The sequence below is a fragment of the Thunnus maccoyii genome, chromosome 16, assembly GCF_910596095.1.
Source record: "Thunnus maccoyii chromosome 16, fThuMac1.1, whole genome shotgun sequence".
NCBI classification, from domain to species: domain Eukaryota; kingdom Metazoa; phylum Chordata; class Actinopteri; order Scombriformes; family Scombridae; genus Thunnus; species Thunnus maccoyii.
In genome coordinates, this window is record NC_056548.1 from 1,669,198 (window position 1) to 1,685,623 (window position 16,426).

Here is a 16,426-nt window from a genome sequence, read left to right on the forward strand (position 1 = left end):
TGTTCTGGAGTACTTTACTTCACTTTGTTCATACAGTCGATCAGATGTAACATTCAACTCACTGATATCTTCTGAATCTGTTTGTGTGTTTCCAGACGGAGATCGATGCTCGCGCCGAGCGCATCGACTCTGTTCACGACTTCGGTCTGGGTCTGATCCGGTCTGGTCACAGCTCGAAGGCAGAGATCCAGAAGTGTCTGAACCAGCTGGAGGAGGCTAAATCTGGTCTGGACCGAGCCTGGCTGAACCGCGACACGACGCTGGAGCAGGCTCGCACGCTGCAGGTGATGATCGCATATGTGTGGTTCCCCAAATCCTCATGGGCAATGCATGTCATAGATTTAAGTAGCAAACAGTATAAAAAATAGTTCAAATTAGCTCCTTAATAAGAAGAAATAATAAGCCAATACTATATTATATCTTATATATATCATCTCCTTTCTGCCTGTGGTCTAACTGGTCTAACTGGTCTAACTGGGTGTTAATGTGTCACAGCTTCAGTAGTTAAACTAACGTGGTCTCTTCAGGTCTTCCTGGTCTCTGTAGAGCAGTGTGAGAGTTGGCTCAGCAACAAGGAGGCCTTCCTGGCCAATCAGGACCTCGGGGTAAGATCCACCTGACCGCCTTCCTTATGGGGACACTGTGTTTTAAAAATTGTCCAGTATGAGGATATTTGAACTTGAGCAAAAATGTCTGAGCTGTTTTTCGGGAATATTTCAGTATCTGTGTAAATGTCAGCCTCTTCTGTTCTGCCGTGTCGGTGCAGAGCTCCGTGACGGAGGTGGAGACTCTGCAGAGGAAGCAGACTCAGTTTGAGGAGGCTCTGGAGGCTCAGGTGGACCAGCTGGAGCAGGTGGAGAAACTGGCCCAGAAGATGATCCAACAGAAGCACTACGACGCCGACAACATCAGAGCCAAGAGCAGAGCGCTCGCTACCAGGTAACAACATCCGCTAACAGGGATATCTGAAGACTGTTTTAATGGTTGCTGTGACCAAGTTCAGATGCAAGGAAAGTAAAATGTCTTGAAGTGATCAGATGATGCACATAAACATGTTCAACCCACAGTCCCCACCAGGGGTTAAACTGTTAATGACTCATCATCAGTGTTGATCTCTTCAGGTTGGGAAAAGTTACAGGAATTATTGGTTGTTGATTGTCAAAATAAAAATAAAAAGCCAGAGGTCTGTAAAGCACAGAGCCAGAGAAACATATTGTATTATGTCATTAAAAGTGTGTTAAAATTGATTGTTCTCAAATCAACAGAACATAATGTTGAATTATATTGTTAGTATTTAAACACAGTTCAGTGACTAAGATAACACAGTGTTTAACAGACAAAATCTAAACTTTATATTGTCCACCTGTCTGTCTGATCATCTGTGTGTGTGTGTGTGTGTGTGTGTGTGTGTGTGTGTGTGTGTGTGTGTGTCTGTGTCTGTGTCTGTGTCTGTGTCTGTGTGTGTGTGTGTGTGTGTGTGTGTGTGTGTGTGTGTGTGTGTGTGTGTGTGTGTGTAGGCGGAGTCAGCTGCAGCAGCAGAGCAGGTCTCGTCACAAAGCTCTGGATCAATCCCTGCAGCTGCAGCAGTTCCTGTCCAGCAGCTACCAGGTACCAGTGAACTCCAGTATCATCGTTATATTATATTTATATTTTCACCTCACTGGATTCTGCTGATTCTTGTTCTGGACTGTTGGGGACTCCACACTTCTGTGGTTTAGTAGTACTCAAACACTTTGTCATGCTCTACTGACTGTTTTGGGATCTTCTGTACTCTTTTAATGTGTGGGTGTGTTTTTCCAGGTGTGTGTACTAAACATGCATATGTGTGTATTCAGGTGTGTGTACTAAACATGCGTATGTGTGTATTCAGGTGTGTGTGTGGCTGAACGAGCGTAACGCGGTGGCGCTGGATGAGAGCTGGAGGGAACCAACCAACCTTCAGGCCAAACTGCTGAAACATCAGAGCTTTGAGGCCGAAATCCTCGCCAACCGATACAGAGTGGACACACTCAGCAAGGTGAGTCTGTGTCTGTGTGTGTGTGTGTGTGTGTGTGTGTGTGTGTGTGGACTCAGGTAGTGAACCATAGTGAGGACATGCATTGATATATGAATGTGGCCATTTACATTTTGGCAAGTCCTCACTATTTATTTTTTTGGAACAGTAACATTTTAGGTGGACTGACAGGAAGTGTGTTTGGCCTGATTTTGACATTGTATGTGTGTGTGTGTGTGCGTGCGTGCGTGCGTGTGTGTGTGTGTTTTGCAGGAAGGAGAGAAGCTGCTGTCTGACTGTCGCTCGGCTGAAACGAAGGTTCGACCTCGACTCAGAGAGCTGACGGACAGCTGGGACGCTCTGATCCACAACTGTAAGGAGAAGAAGACCAGACTGCAGGAGGCCTACCAGGTACACACACACACACACACACACACACACACACACACGCACACACACACACATTACACACACACACACACACACACACACGCACACACACACACATTACACACACACACACACTCTCTCTCACACACATGCACACACACACACATTACACACACACACACACTCACACACTCACAAACACACGTACACACATACACACACACGCACACACACACACACACTCACACACTCACAAACACACGTACACACACACACACACACAGACACACACAAACTCACGCACACACATACATACACACACACACAGACACACACTCTCACACACATGCACACACACACACACATGCACGTACACGTGCACACACACACAGAAAGTAAATAACCAACTATTTTGATAATTGATTAATTGATTAATAGCGTAGTTTAAGTCGTTTATGAAGCAACAACACTAAACTGTCTCTGCTGTCAGTTTCTCCGGTGGGATAATTTCCTTATTTTTCAGTTTTGTATCATAGTACACTGAATATCTGTGTTGATATATTTGGGTTTTAAACTGCTGATCTGACAAAACAGGACATATAAAGACATGACATTAGGCTGGAAACTTGTGATTGTCATTTTTTACTATTTTCTAACATTTTACAGAATAAACAATTAATTCATTAGTCGAAAAAGTGACTGATTCAGATTCAGACATATTATGATATATTATCATTATAAACTTCACAAACTATCATAAAATACAATAAAATTTTCCTGAATAAAAGACTCCAAGCTGCTGGAAGTATAGCCTGTGTATTTTGTATTTGTGTGTGTTTTTAGGCGCTACAGTTCCAGCGTTCATTGGACGACATGGAGCAGTGGGTGGGGTCAGTGGAGAGGGAGCTGGCCAATGAGGACTGTGGAAGCGACCTGCCGTCCGTCAACAGGCTGCTGAAGACTCTGCAGGGTCTGGAGGAGGAGGTGGACGGACACCGAGACAGAATCCAGGTAACACGACGTCGGCTCACTGTTTCACTGCTGCTGCAAGAAGGAGGTTAGAAAAGGGTCTTTTTTTTAAAAAAAGGCCTTAGAAAGTATTAAAATGTCTTAAATTTAACCTACAAAAGTCTTGAATATCGTCTCTTTCCTGCTGTAGACAGTAACATTAGTTTTTTTTCTAAGTCTTTCTTTCTTTCGGGAGACGATCTATAAACTAACAGTGAGACGGTGAGACGGTGGATTCTGCTGCAGGAAGCTTTTTTGTGGAGTTTCAGGCAGCAGTGAACACTGTCACTACTGCAGCTACAGGAAGCTCATCCACTCACTGTGGGCATGAGGAGAGATCAGAGAAAACTTTCATTAATTAATTATTTTTCATTGGTTCCATTTACTGCTGCTTATCTGGGTTCAAATCACATCAATTTAATTAATTATAGCATTAATAATTATTATTATATAGTGCTGGGAAGTACTGAAAAAACATGATATAATAAATATTAGTAGGTCATATCGTAACTGGTATAAAACTGCATTCTATGTGGTATTAAGTCTGAAATTTAACTTGGTGAACATATGGAAGCTTACAGATCATATTTTTGAATCTATCAGGGTCTGGTGGACACGGCGAAGAGTTTCCACTCGCAGGGGAACTTCCTGGCTGAGGAGATCCAAACCAGAGTGGCACACACCATCAACAGGTCTGACAGCAGCAAAGTTATTGAAATATTCTTGCTATGTCTGTATGAAAACAAAATCCAAGTTCTTCATACTCAGTTTATATCCAGCAGAGAAGCAGGCTTTAAAACATTGGAACCTACATTTCCCATAATGCAACTTGATAGCATCCTAAAATGATTGGTGTTCCACTTTAATAACAGACGTGTGTGATGGTCTCGTCTCTGTCAGGTACAACAGTCTGTCGGAGCCCCTGCAGAGTCGCAGGGAGACCCTGGAGGCCTGGCAGGTGCTGTTCCAGTTCTACAGAGACCTGGAGGAGGAGGTGGCCTGGCTGAGCGACAGACTGCCCTCCATCACCGCTAAAGACTTGGGGAGCTCCCTGAACAACACTCAGCAGCTGCTGCACAAACACCAGGTACCGACTGACCCACTGCTGCAAAAGAAAATGTAGTGAATGTTTCCATCCACTAACCCTTACCTTGAATATTAGGAGTTGATTCATCTTGATAAACAGTTGGTGGAGCTAATTCTCCTCCTTCATTTTAAACCAAGGCATCTGGAAACATTAAAAAGTCAGCCAGACTCACAGAGTTACTAATTAATAAAAATCTGCTCCATCACAGCTGTCAGCAAAATCAACAGCTAGAAATGAGAAGCTGCTTTTGTCTACTTCTGTCTGAAATTAATAACCTGTAGCTACAAAATGTTCTATGAATTTCAATAATAAATCTGCAACTGTTGTTGCAAACTGCACACATGTGCTGTGCAATAGCAGGAAGTGTGACAGGCGTAGTAACAGTAATGGGAGGTTTGGGCTTAGCGAACGGTTCAAATATTTTTTATCAATTCACTACAAACACGATTACTTAAATATTTTAAGCCAGCTGAACAACATTCAGAACTTGACATTAAATATTTTGTTTGATCCAAGAAATACTTGTATAACTTTAACCATAGACTGTAAAAAAATATGGACGTTGTCACCGTGACGTCACCCATTAGTTTGCAAACTGCCGCTTTGAAGCCTCGAGTGTAGCGATTTGACCGTCGCCATCTTGGATTTGGCCGTCGCCATGTTTGATTTTTGGAGCCAGAAGTGACCATATTTGGAGGAGAGGGTGGAGCTGACCATAGCGCTAGCTGCTAGCTTGGTTAGCACGATGCATTTACAAGCCAGGGTTAACAGTGATAATGCTAATGCTGATTTTCGCTAGCAAAAAACAGGCCTAAAACCGTTAAAACAAAATGTACTCACCGGAAAAACTGATCATCTGACTCATTGATGGGTCTTTTATTGCAACCAAACGCTGAAGAAGAAACGCTGTTTTAAGGCGACTAAAATGTTACAATTAACTTTAGTGACTTGAAAACACGCTGTGAAATAGCAGCAGCTACGCCCGTACGCAGTGGTTACGTTACGTAGGCAACGTTGTCGCCGTGGTAGCGACTTGTCAATCACAACGTAGCCACACCCTAAAGCATACCCTGCTTTATCATCTAGTTTACTCTAAATGGGACCATAATTTACAAAATGAACATCATGCTGTATTGAAGAAGACTTAAAACTAGCGATTGAGACCATAAACTCATCAGGAAACAGTTTACTGAGGTAATAAATCAAGAGAGAAGTAGCGTCATTTTCTCATAGACTTCCATACAATCAGACTTCTTTTTGCAGCCAGTGGAGTCGCCCCCTGCTGGCCGTTAGAGAGAATGCAGCCTTGGAGGTTGCCACTTGACTTTAACAAACAGGGAATAAGCATTAAAGTTGGACAAGTAATGTATATTAAAAGATCATCTGCATATAGTGAAACTTTAAACTGTAGTTTTCCTATTTTGATACAACTTATATTTGAGACAAAGGCTTAACGGCTCAGAGCAAATAAAAGAGGCGATAAAAGGATCAGTCTTGCATCTTCTCTTGTTGTATGAGACCACCTCTGTAAATAAAAAAAATCTTATCCAGATCAGAAAGTAATCTCCAAAATTCCTTAGTTTCAGAATGTCAAATAAAAATTCTTTCTATCTTTGTAAAAATTTTAAAATAAAGAATTTGTTTTTCCAGGCTGTGATGCAGGAGATCTCAAGCCGCGCCCCATTGGTCCAAGCCGTTCAGGAGGCGGGGCATAGCCTGGTGAGGAACCAATCACTTCCCTCTTTGGTGCCATATTCAAGCATTGTTAAAAGTCTTTGGCTTGGACGTTACTGTATAATATGAGGAGATAAGAGGTCATTTTTCATCTCTTTGTAATTTGAATATGAACCTCTCAGGTCAGAGGTCGTCACTTTGCGTCTCATGACATCCGGGAGCGTCTGGACGAGCTGAAGAGTCTCCACGAGGAGCTGATGATGGAGGCGGAGAAGAAGGGAAAGCTCCTGCAGGAGGCGCTCAGCATCCACACCTTCCTCACAGAGGTAAGGCTCCCTGACATGAGACAAAATAAACAGATAAATATATAAAGTTCAGTACTGTTCATTCAGTTTCTCTGTCGGAGGATTTATTTGTTTGCTGAGTAAGTATAAATCAGACACCAAGTCTCAGGAAAGCATTCTTTATAACGAGGTGTCGGAGCTGGAGCTGTGGTTGGAGGAGCAGCAGGCGGGGTTGGAGTCTCGGGACTGTGGGAGGAGCGAGGAGGCGACGGAGGCTCTGCTGAGGAAGCTGGACTCTGTGGACGTGGAGCTGGAGAACCAGAGGAGGACGGTGGAGAGGCTGCAGGAGAGCGGAGCATCACTGCAGCACCTCAGACATCCCAACAGGTAAACAGGCAGGAGTTCTAGTGCTGTTAGCTGAAAACTGGAAGTGCGGCTCATTAAGTTTTATTTTAAATATGTAATAAAGCTGTGAAGTTGGACTCAGCTTGTCTCTCTTGTCTCTGTCTCAGCCACCTGGTCAGTCAGTCCCTCCCGGCTGTCTTCGAACACTTCGAGACTCTCCTCAGACTTTCTACCTCGCGTCGCGCCGCTCTGGAAGACCAGCTCCGCCTCTACGTGTTTGAGAGGGAGGCCAAAGAACTACAAACATGGCTGACCTCCAAGAAGAGTGTGGCAGAGTCCGAGGACAGCGGACAGGACCTGGAGGATGTCGAGGTGAGTCACAAGAACGAGGGGAACTTTGTTGAAGACTATAATGTGGAGATTTCAGCAGTCGAACTGCAAATTCCAATTTTTTATATTTATTATTCTGACAGATAAAATCTATATACAATTGAACAAGTTAGAAGGATAGCTCCGTCCCCGGTCATGCCAACTTCCTCTTTCAAAACTCCTCTTCCCTCCATCCGCAGGTTCTTCAGAAGAAGCTGGAGGTCCTGGTGTCGGAGGTGTCCGGTCTGGGTCGCAGCCGGCTGACCTCGGTGCAGCAGCTGGGCCGAGGGCTGCAGCAGAACAGCCAGGCCCGGAGGAGGGACGACGCACTGAGCACGCTGTGGGACGACCTGAACAGCACCATCAGGACCAGAGAGCAGGTACAACACCGTCACCGGTGTAACGATGGAGGCTCGGATGTGAGAGCAAAGAGCTGTTGAAGGATTTTAGTTTGTCCTGTTTATTCCTCCAGAATCTGCAGCTGGCGAGGGAGATTCATCAGTTTCATCACGATGTGGACGAGCTGAAGGGCTGGATGGCTGAGAAGGAGGCTGTGCTGGACTCAGAGGACCAAGACCACGACCTGCAGTCCGTCCAGACTCTGCTGAGACAACACGAGGCGCTGGAGGTAAGAAACACCCCAGGACTGACCTTAAGACACTGACTGAAACCTCTGTAGAAAGCATGAAAGCATGAACAGCGACGAGTCGCAGGGTCGTTTCACCATGGAGTCATAAGAGTCATAAAACAAATTGTAATAAAGAGTCTGCAGTCATGCTAGCGGCTCTATTAGGCTGCACTTAGACAAAACAGTGCTTTGAGCTAAATGCCATCATCAACATGCTAACGTGCAGAATGATGCTAACGTCAAGATCAAGATACACTTTATTTGTCCTCATGGGGAAATCTGTTTTGCACCGCAGTTATTTATTTCATGTTTATTTTGTGTAGAGACAGTTATACAGCCAGCATGAGCTAACGCCACATACCACAGCATTTAAAGCCTAAGCTAGTTGTCCGTCCCTAGTTGGGCCTTTAAAGTTTAAAGCTTTTAAGCTCCACAATAAATTAATAAATAAACAGCACAGAGTATTAACACTTTTAATAAGAACATAAAACCAGCAGCAAACATCAGACCAACAACATGTTGAGCAGGTATAATGTTTACCATGTTCAGCATCTTAGTTTATCCTGTTTGCATGCTAACATTTACTAATTAGCAGTAAACACACAGTTCAGCTGAGGGTGATGGGAATGTTATTAGTTCTGCAGGTATTTGGTCACATAACAAAGTATTAGATAAAATAACATTCTCATCCTGAGGGGAACATGAACTACAGCAATCCATCCAATAGTAGTTGAGACATTTCAATGAATAAAAGAAGAAAGAAAGAAAAGGTCAGTAGGATTCATCCTCTGCGGAGCATCAATGTATGAACAACATTTCTTGATGATCCATTAAATAACTGTAAAGATATTTACAGCTTGTATGGATAGAACTCGCTGCTCAAACTGTAACTCAGAGATCAACTTTCCTGCTTAAAGTAAATCTAACTGCTGCCGTGTTGTTGATGTCTTCCCTCAGAGAGACCTGGTGCTGATCTCCGAGGAGGTGACCAAGACCAGAGAGGAGAGCCGGGCTCTGAGCCGACGGCAGCCTCAGGCCAGACCCGCCGTGACTCAGAGGCTGGAGGAGCTGGAGGCCTGCTGGACCACCATCCAAGACAAGGCCTCCCAGCGCCGCACCAGACTGACCCAGGCTGAAGATGTGCAGAAATACTTATCCCACTGGACTGAACTCATGTAGGTTCTCTCCACATCTCACTTTATGTTTATACAAACTCACCGGCAGACCTGTACTCACTCAGATGATGTCTAGAGCAGGATCGATACAGGATGTTTACAGCAGACACTAATATTGATATTTGGTGGTTGTTTTTGTGGCTTTTCAGCATTTTTCTGCCCTCAAAGTCAACTAGTGGACACAATCTCTGTCTATTATAACTGTAGTAAGGACAAACATTTCCCTTTTTTCCTGTTCTAAGTGTGTACAAGCTGCAAAAACATAAATCTACACGCATTTACGTCTTTATATAATAAACAGGGAGACGTTATTGCAGATGCAGTCTGAGCTCATAAAAATGGACGTGTGTCTGTGTCTCAGGGCCTGGCTGAGGGAGATGCTGTCCCTGGTGAGAGGGGAGCTGCAGGGCGGAGAGGGAACAGACCTGGAGCAGCTCATTAAAAAACACGACGAGTACCGAGTCCAGATCGACAGGCAGCTCAGCAAATCACAGGCTGTGAAAGACGACGGGAGGCGCCTGCTAGAGGGAGGAAACTTCATGTCCAAAGAGGTAAGAGAGCCACAACAGACTACTAAACTTTTAAAATCTGACCATGTATAGACCTGTGTGTGAATAATTATCTTCCTCCTCTCAGGTGGAGGAGCGAGTCTGTGAGCTGGAGGAGCTGGAGGTGCGGGTGGTGAAGGTTTGGGAGGAAACCAGGCTGCTGTACGAGGAGGAGCAGGAGATGTCGCTCCTGCAGAGGGAGCTGGAGCAGGCGGAGCGCTGGCTGAGCTCCTATGAAAACACTCTGACAGCTGAGGACTACGGGGTACGTCTAGACCTCACTGAGGAGGACTGTGTGGAGCTGCCAAGACCATCTGTAGCTTTAGATTTAACTGCAGAATATAGGATACCTCTAGACCACACTGACTACTTAGATCACACTAAACCCGGGATTCCACCGGGCGCGTGCGCACCGTGTTCCGGCTCCGACGCGGTTTTGCTCCGTCCTCTGCACGGCGCCCTATTCCACCGGGAGCGTGTCAGAAGCGGAGCGTCTTCACTGCGGGGAAACCATCCGCCGTTTAAAGTCAGTTGCACTCCTACTACAGTAATTACAGCAGCCTGGTCAAAGCTGATGAAGTCCCTTAAGGCTACCGTAATTACTGCAGTAGCAGGGCAACTAAACTGCCCAATTTTGTTAACTTGCTCAGCGTTTGTTGATTTGGTCATTTTCCTTGATCTTCGTGCTTCTGCTGTGGTTAATTAGGCTACGTAGTTAAACGGTTTCTTTATTCATCTGTTTTAATTGTGTTTATTGTTGATATACGACCAGGAGTCTGCACGGGGTGTTTTATTTTGAAAATTGACCGGATGCTCAGTGCTGTTTCTGTGTCTGACTTCCTGCCCAGCTCTCGATCTGCTCTGTGTTGTTTGACGCGGCCTCCGTAAACAATAGACGAGGCGTCTATCTTTGTGACGCTTCTGAAACGCGCCGCGGCGTGCCCGGTGGAATCGGATACATTGGCTAGAGTGGCCGCGATCAGCTCCGGCAGCCGCGTCGGAGCCGGAACACGGTGGAATTTAGGGGGTAAGATTGAAGAGGTGGATGTAGCATCTCCGGCTGAATAACGCTCAAACTCTTCAACTGATCAGTGGCTTTATTGATGAGCTCGGTACTGTAGCACCATGAACACACCGTGAAACTACTGTAAGATCTAAGAAGGAAAACCAAAAGCATCACCATCATTACCAACAGCACACAGCACTGCAGCCTGATGATCTCTCAATAGTACTGGACCACAGCTCTAACATGTTTAAATTCCAATCTAAATTTCAACCTTTTAACCATTTTACATTTGATAGGTTGTAATATATAAACATATTCAGCTTGTGAGCCGCTTTTATCCAAAGTGACTTACAAGCGAGGTGAGATAATCAAACGTTAGAGGACAGTGACTCTCAAGTAGCTGACCAGGTATAAGTGCAATGAGAAAGACAAGTGCACAAGAAATACCATAAACGACAAGAAGGAAATGCAAGGATTTACTAAGGGCTAAAAGGTTAAGAAAGGGCTCAAGTGTTCGGAGAGTTTTCAGGCGTTTCTTGAATGCACCGAAGGAGTCAGCTGACCGCGTGGAGCTCGGTGGCTTTAACTTAATTTGCAGACTCTAGTTGCTGCAATAAACACTCCAGTAGTCCTGCTTGTCTTCAGACTGGAGCCAACTCAACCAAGAAATATTAGTTTTGTGTTTTTGACAACAAAAGGACAGTTGTCTTGTTTTGTAGACCTCGTTGTTTGTCCATTGTGTTTCCTGTGACTGCTTCACAATAAAAGCCACTCTTGCTTTGCTAGTTTAAGTCTTTTAATGTGAAGCAGCAGCAGGAAATGTTGGGTTAGCATTAGCAATAAGCTAATACAGCTCTGATATGGTTTAAAGAGGAAGAACAGTAAACAGTGAGGCTGATGTCAATTAGTTTAATTACTCTGGATTATATGATGCATCGTTTTCTTGTGAATTGAATTCCACTACCAATACAAACTACTATTTAGAGAGTTAATTACTGAATGTAAATCCATTAAATGGTCATTACAGACAAAATGGAAACCATTAATCATCATAAAACAAGGTTTAAATTCAGTGACGTTCAGAGCACAGCAGGCTGATTAAATGTGTTTTGTTCTTCTGTCAGGACTCTGTGTCTGATGTTATGGAGCTCCTGAAGAGGCAGGAGGACTTGGAGGCCATGATCCAGGCCCAGAGCGACCGCTTCATCGCACTGCAGAAGAAGAAAACACAGGTCTGATGGTAACTTTAACGAAAGAAGGAATGGAGGTGGATGTGTGGACGGTGGATCTGACTCTGAAAAACTCTTTGTATTATTTTCTTGGCAGAGAGAGGAGAGACTCGGTCTTTTCGGAAACGAGGACAAAGACCTTCAGGACCGAAGGCCTCCAGCCAGAGTTTCATCCCTTCGGAGTAAACCGTCCGATCCAAAGACGCCGCGGATGTCTTCCTCCAGAGACATCGTCCGCCGACTCAGCAGCAGGCAGACGGACCGACCAAACAGCCTCCGTGTAGCTACTGATCTCAACACCCCCGCTAGTCCCCCTCGCAGCCCGTCTGTCCACGCAGATTCAAGACGCATCAGTGGCAGCAGGAGAGCTCCGCAATGGGAGGCGGAGGAAGCAGCTAACAGTCATCCTGCTAGTCCCCCCTCCAGCCCTGCTGCAGCACCGTGGAGGAGCCGATCCAGACACTCAAACATAGAGCCCGACACACCGCAATCCCCTCCACCCACAGCTCCCAGACTTCCCCGATCACCTCCACCCTCAGCTCCCAGACTTCCCCGATCACCTCCACCCACAGCTCCCAGACTTCCCCGATCTCCTCCACCCACAGCTCCCAGACTTCCCCGATCTCCTCCACCCACAGCTCCCAGACTTCCCCGATCACCTCCACCCTCAGCTCCCAGTCTTCCCCGATCACCTCCACCCACAGCTCCCAGACTTCCCCGATCACCTCCACCCACAGCTCCCAGTCTTCCCCGATCTCCTCCACCCACAGCTCCCAGACTTCCCCGATCTCCTCCACCCACAGCTCCCAGTCTTCCCCGATCACCTCCACCCTCAGCTCCCAGTCTTCCCCGATCTCCTCCACCCACAGCTCCCAGACTTCCCCGATCTCCTCCACCCACAGCTCCCAGACTTCCCCGATCACCTCCACCCTCAGCTCCCAGACTTCCCCGATCTCCTCCACCCTCCATCTCCATCTCATCTGAAGAGACTCCAGAGGAAAACGCTCGTCCTAAAGCTAAACCTCCTTTAGCTCCGAAGCCCAGAATCTCCTCTACAGAGCAGATGTCTGGACGCCTCTCTGAGCTTCCACACCAACAGGCGGAGCCTCCTACCTCACCCGACTCACCTCCACTCATCAGACAGCTTGTGGCTCCCACTGAAGCGCCACCTCCACCCGTCCCAGAGAGACAAACTCCCCCTGAATCTCCAACACCTTCAACAAGGAAACAGCTTCTTGACCTGGATTCACCGATCACTGAACAGCCTGATCTTTCCGATGCTCCGGCTCCACATGGTGCTGATCTGGCTACGCCGCTTGCTGTTGCACCAATCACAACAGAGCCTACTGAGTCACCTGACCTTCCTCCTCCAATAAGGGAGCTGCGTCCGTCCCCTCCACAGCGACACAGGAAGTCAGAGGATCTACCAGAGGAAGAAGCCGGTCTCCCAGACTCCACCCCGGAGGTAAAACACGTCACTCAGGTTTAAAGATGGAGCCTGATGTTATGTTCTCTTGTCTGTAGTTAAATTAATTGTCATGACGATATAATTATTGAAAACTAGGGATGCACGATATTATCGGCACATCATCGGTATAAAAGCTGTAAAATTAAATATCAACATCTGCGAATTCTGTCGATTATGGAGGCCGATATAACGCCTTCCCCTCCGCTGCCTGACTGTGCTTCCCTCAATGGACTGTTTGACGCCGACGGTCCCGGTGTTTCCTCCGCTGGCTGCACTTCACTCAGCTGCCCGTCAGACCAGCTGCTGCTTCCCACTTTAACCTGAATAACAAACCGGGACTCGGTGCTCCGGTTGGATCCACATGGAGAGCCGGGGCTAACGTTAGCTGGGAGGCTAGAGGAGTGTTAGCTGCAGCATGTCTGGAGGGAAGCACAGCCAGCTAGCCTCCTCTAGCCTCCCAGCTAATGTTAGCCCCGGCTCTCCATGTGGATCCAACAGGAGCATCGAGTCCCGGTGCAGCGGATCTGACGGGCAGCTGAGTGAAGTGCAGCCTGCGGAGGAAACAGTGGGACTGTCAGGGTGAAACAGTCCATCGAGGAGCTGCTGTGTTCGGCTGCACAGATAGGAAACACCTCGGCTGCCAGGATGTACCACTCTGTTTGGAAGAAAAACTTCTTCTTTTTGGTTTATTCCGGCGGTTGGTAACCAGCGTATTAGGTGCATTAGCGCCACCTTCTGGTCCGGAGTGTGGACCAGAGATTAAATCCTACACATTAATCCTGTCTGACTAATAAACTCAATGAAAACTCTACTGCTGCTCCCACTTGGCAGGTTCATTAAAGTTTTAATGCTGAGCTCCTGAACTCCAGTCTTCCTCAGTTCTTCCTTCATATATTGTCTTTCTTGATCATATTTAGTACAATCTATGCTTGCATGTATAATAGTCTCCTCAGCCAGCTGGAAAAAACATTCGCATATATCACACAATGAGTTGGAAATATCAGCATATCGTGCATCCCTATTGTAAACTGTACATTATCGGTGGCCACTGTCTCACACCTTTGGTATTGTTAGGTAAGAGCAGTGCAGCAGATCAGGATGGAGGGAACGCTGGAGATCAAACTGAAACAAGGAGGAAACAAGGTGAGAACCTTCTTGTCTCAGCAGATGTCAATAAATTCATGTCCCGCCAGTCGTCCCTCTCTTCTTTTCTTTCTAGAGATATGTTTTTGCCTTTATTTGACAGTTGATAGTGGAGAAGCAGACAGGGATGTGTGTGCTGTAATCATCCAACCACAGCGCTCCCTCTCTATTCTAGTTAGTTTTGTCATAATCAGGTCTCCAAATGTCCTTTTTGTCCTTAGCTGAAGGCCTTTGGATCTTTAGATGAAATAAACCTGTAGAAAGATCATTCTGTGTGCTGTCTTCTTCAGATGTGAAGCAGATATTCACTGGTATTTAGTTTACAGCCTCATACTGTCTCCACCTTTAAAGACAGACAACAGCAGCAGTTATTTAGACTGACGACACAAATGTTTTTATTTTAGGTCATTTTTACTGACTTCATAGACTCCTGATTTTTACTGTCTGGTTTTAATATTTTATTATTATATTTGTTCTTAATCTTTTTAGTGCTGCTCTGTCATTGTTCTTACTTTGCTTCATTTATCTTGTTTTTATTGCCTTGTGAAAAACTTTGTAACTTTTTAAAACTGTTTTATATAAATATAAAGTTTTATTATTATTATTATATAAAACATACGTGTCTGAAAACCAAACAAATATGGAAACCTCACATCAGTCAAAGTCTGTTATTCAGTGTAATTAAACCCAGATTTAATTATTATTATTATCTATATCTATATCATCTCATGCCGTGAACGTGACATTTGCCTCCATCACGGCTGCATGTGATCATCAGTTAATCTGTCGCTGACAGTTGTCGCTGTGTGTGATTGGCTGCTGGTGTCTCTGCAGGGTCTGGAGCACTGGGACGACGTGTTTGCTGTTCTGGAAGGAGACACACTCACTCTGTTTAAAGACAGAGCTGCAGCTGCGGAGGTACGAAGATCTGATAAAAAAAAACACTGATACTGTAACACTGGAAACACTGAACTGATGGCAGATGGTGACGTGTGTAATACACTATAAAACTGTGTGTGTGTGTGTGTTTCCACAGAGGGCCTCTAGGTGGCCTCCTATCAACATGGTTGGAGCTGTTTGCAGAGAGAACGTCCACTACAGGAGGAAGGAGAACACGTTCAAAGTGATGTAAGAGAGCTGCACAACTACATGTTTAGACTTAAACACTTTTTGCACATTATGACAACGTCTGATATTCAGTATATTTAAGCAGTTTATTGACTGTGTGCTCAGCTGAGTGATGTCTTAGATTACATTTGAAAACAGGACATTATGTTGATATATTTCACCTTTACTACTATAATATAAATACACTGTACATTAGTGACAGTCAGGTGGATATGGATATGGTATTTTATGCTAATTTCCTGAGTTAAATGTAAGTATTTAATGGTAAATTTTTTTTTTCAGTGTGTAGTTTTATATATGAAACTATATATTATCAGATTACATTTTTTCAGAAATTTTCTCAAAGTAGCTGCTGCATAACTTCATTTTCAGGACATTTCTTTCAAAGGGTTTTATATGAGAAATGTGCTTTTTATAGAGTTTTTAAGAAACAACTTAATATGCACAAAACTACACACTGAAGTATTTTGTCACTTAAAGAATTGTTAAGAATCTCTGCAAATGAACAACGACCCAAATATAACGAACTTGCACTTAATAACTAAACCAACTTCATATTGTTTCTGTTCTTTCTTATAACTTGTAACAAATTGCAGCAAATGTCCTTAAAATTAACTGTTAATTAGCTGCAAATTTCTCATAAAATATACAGAAAATTAGTGTAAAATGAAGCGTTAGTGGAGCTGCTGAGTGAACAATGAAACCACAGAATTTGTGTTTTTTTTTATGGCTGCACCAAATGGAAATATTGTGAATATCTTTTGCATAATTTTGAACAAATTTCCCCATAATTCAGCCTGAAATATTAGTGCAGGACTGATCAGCAAGGATTTATGAGACTTTTAAAAACGTGGCAGAGGATGCGTTTCTGTAAATAAATGTACCGTAGTTTCTTTAGTGTTGCTCAGCTGTGTGTTTTGTTTTGTTGTGTTGACTCTGTGTGTGTGTGTG

The 16,426-nt window shown here is 44.8% G+C and overlaps 1 protein-coding gene across 1 annotated transcript in view; it reads left to right on the plus strand.

The window, feature by feature from the left end:
- The window catches only part of sptbn5 (spectrin, beta, non-erythrocytic 5), a 61,666-nt gene that overhangs the window by 37,129 nt on the left and 8,111 nt on the right, over positions 1-16,426 (plus strand). Inside the window, exons 54-76 of the mRNA XM_042387806.1 lie at positions 96-284; positions 528-605; positions 767-939; positions 1,518-1,608; positions 1,871-2,017; positions 2,267-2,404; positions 3,227-3,394; positions 3,995-4,083; positions 4,292-4,478; positions 6,129-6,197; positions 6,335-6,478; positions 6,627-6,823; positions 6,949-7,153; positions 7,351-7,530; positions 7,623-7,778; positions 8,736-8,953; positions 9,315-9,504; positions 9,590-9,766; positions 11,632-11,739; positions 11,834-13,201; positions 14,279-14,347; positions 15,182-15,265; positions 15,384-15,475. Of these exons, the coding sequence (XP_042243740.1) occupies positions 96-284; positions 528-605; positions 767-939; positions 1,518-1,608; positions 1,871-2,017; positions 2,267-2,404; positions 3,227-3,394; positions 3,995-4,083; positions 4,292-4,478; positions 6,129-6,197; positions 6,335-6,478; positions 6,627-6,823; positions 6,949-7,153; positions 7,351-7,530; positions 7,623-7,778; positions 8,736-8,953; positions 9,315-9,504; positions 9,590-9,766; positions 11,632-11,739; positions 11,834-13,201; positions 14,279-14,347; positions 15,182-15,265; positions 15,384-15,475 (4,517 nt within the window). The remainder of the gene's footprint in view (positions 1-95; positions 285-527; positions 606-766; positions 940-1,517; positions 1,609-1,870; positions 2,018-2,266; positions 2,405-3,226; positions 3,395-3,994; positions 4,084-4,291; positions 4,479-6,128; positions 6,198-6,334; positions 6,479-6,626; positions 6,824-6,948; positions 7,154-7,350; positions 7,531-7,622; positions 7,779-8,735; positions 8,954-9,314; positions 9,505-9,589; positions 9,767-11,631; positions 11,740-11,833; positions 13,202-14,278; positions 14,348-15,181; positions 15,266-15,383; positions 15,476-16,426) is intronic.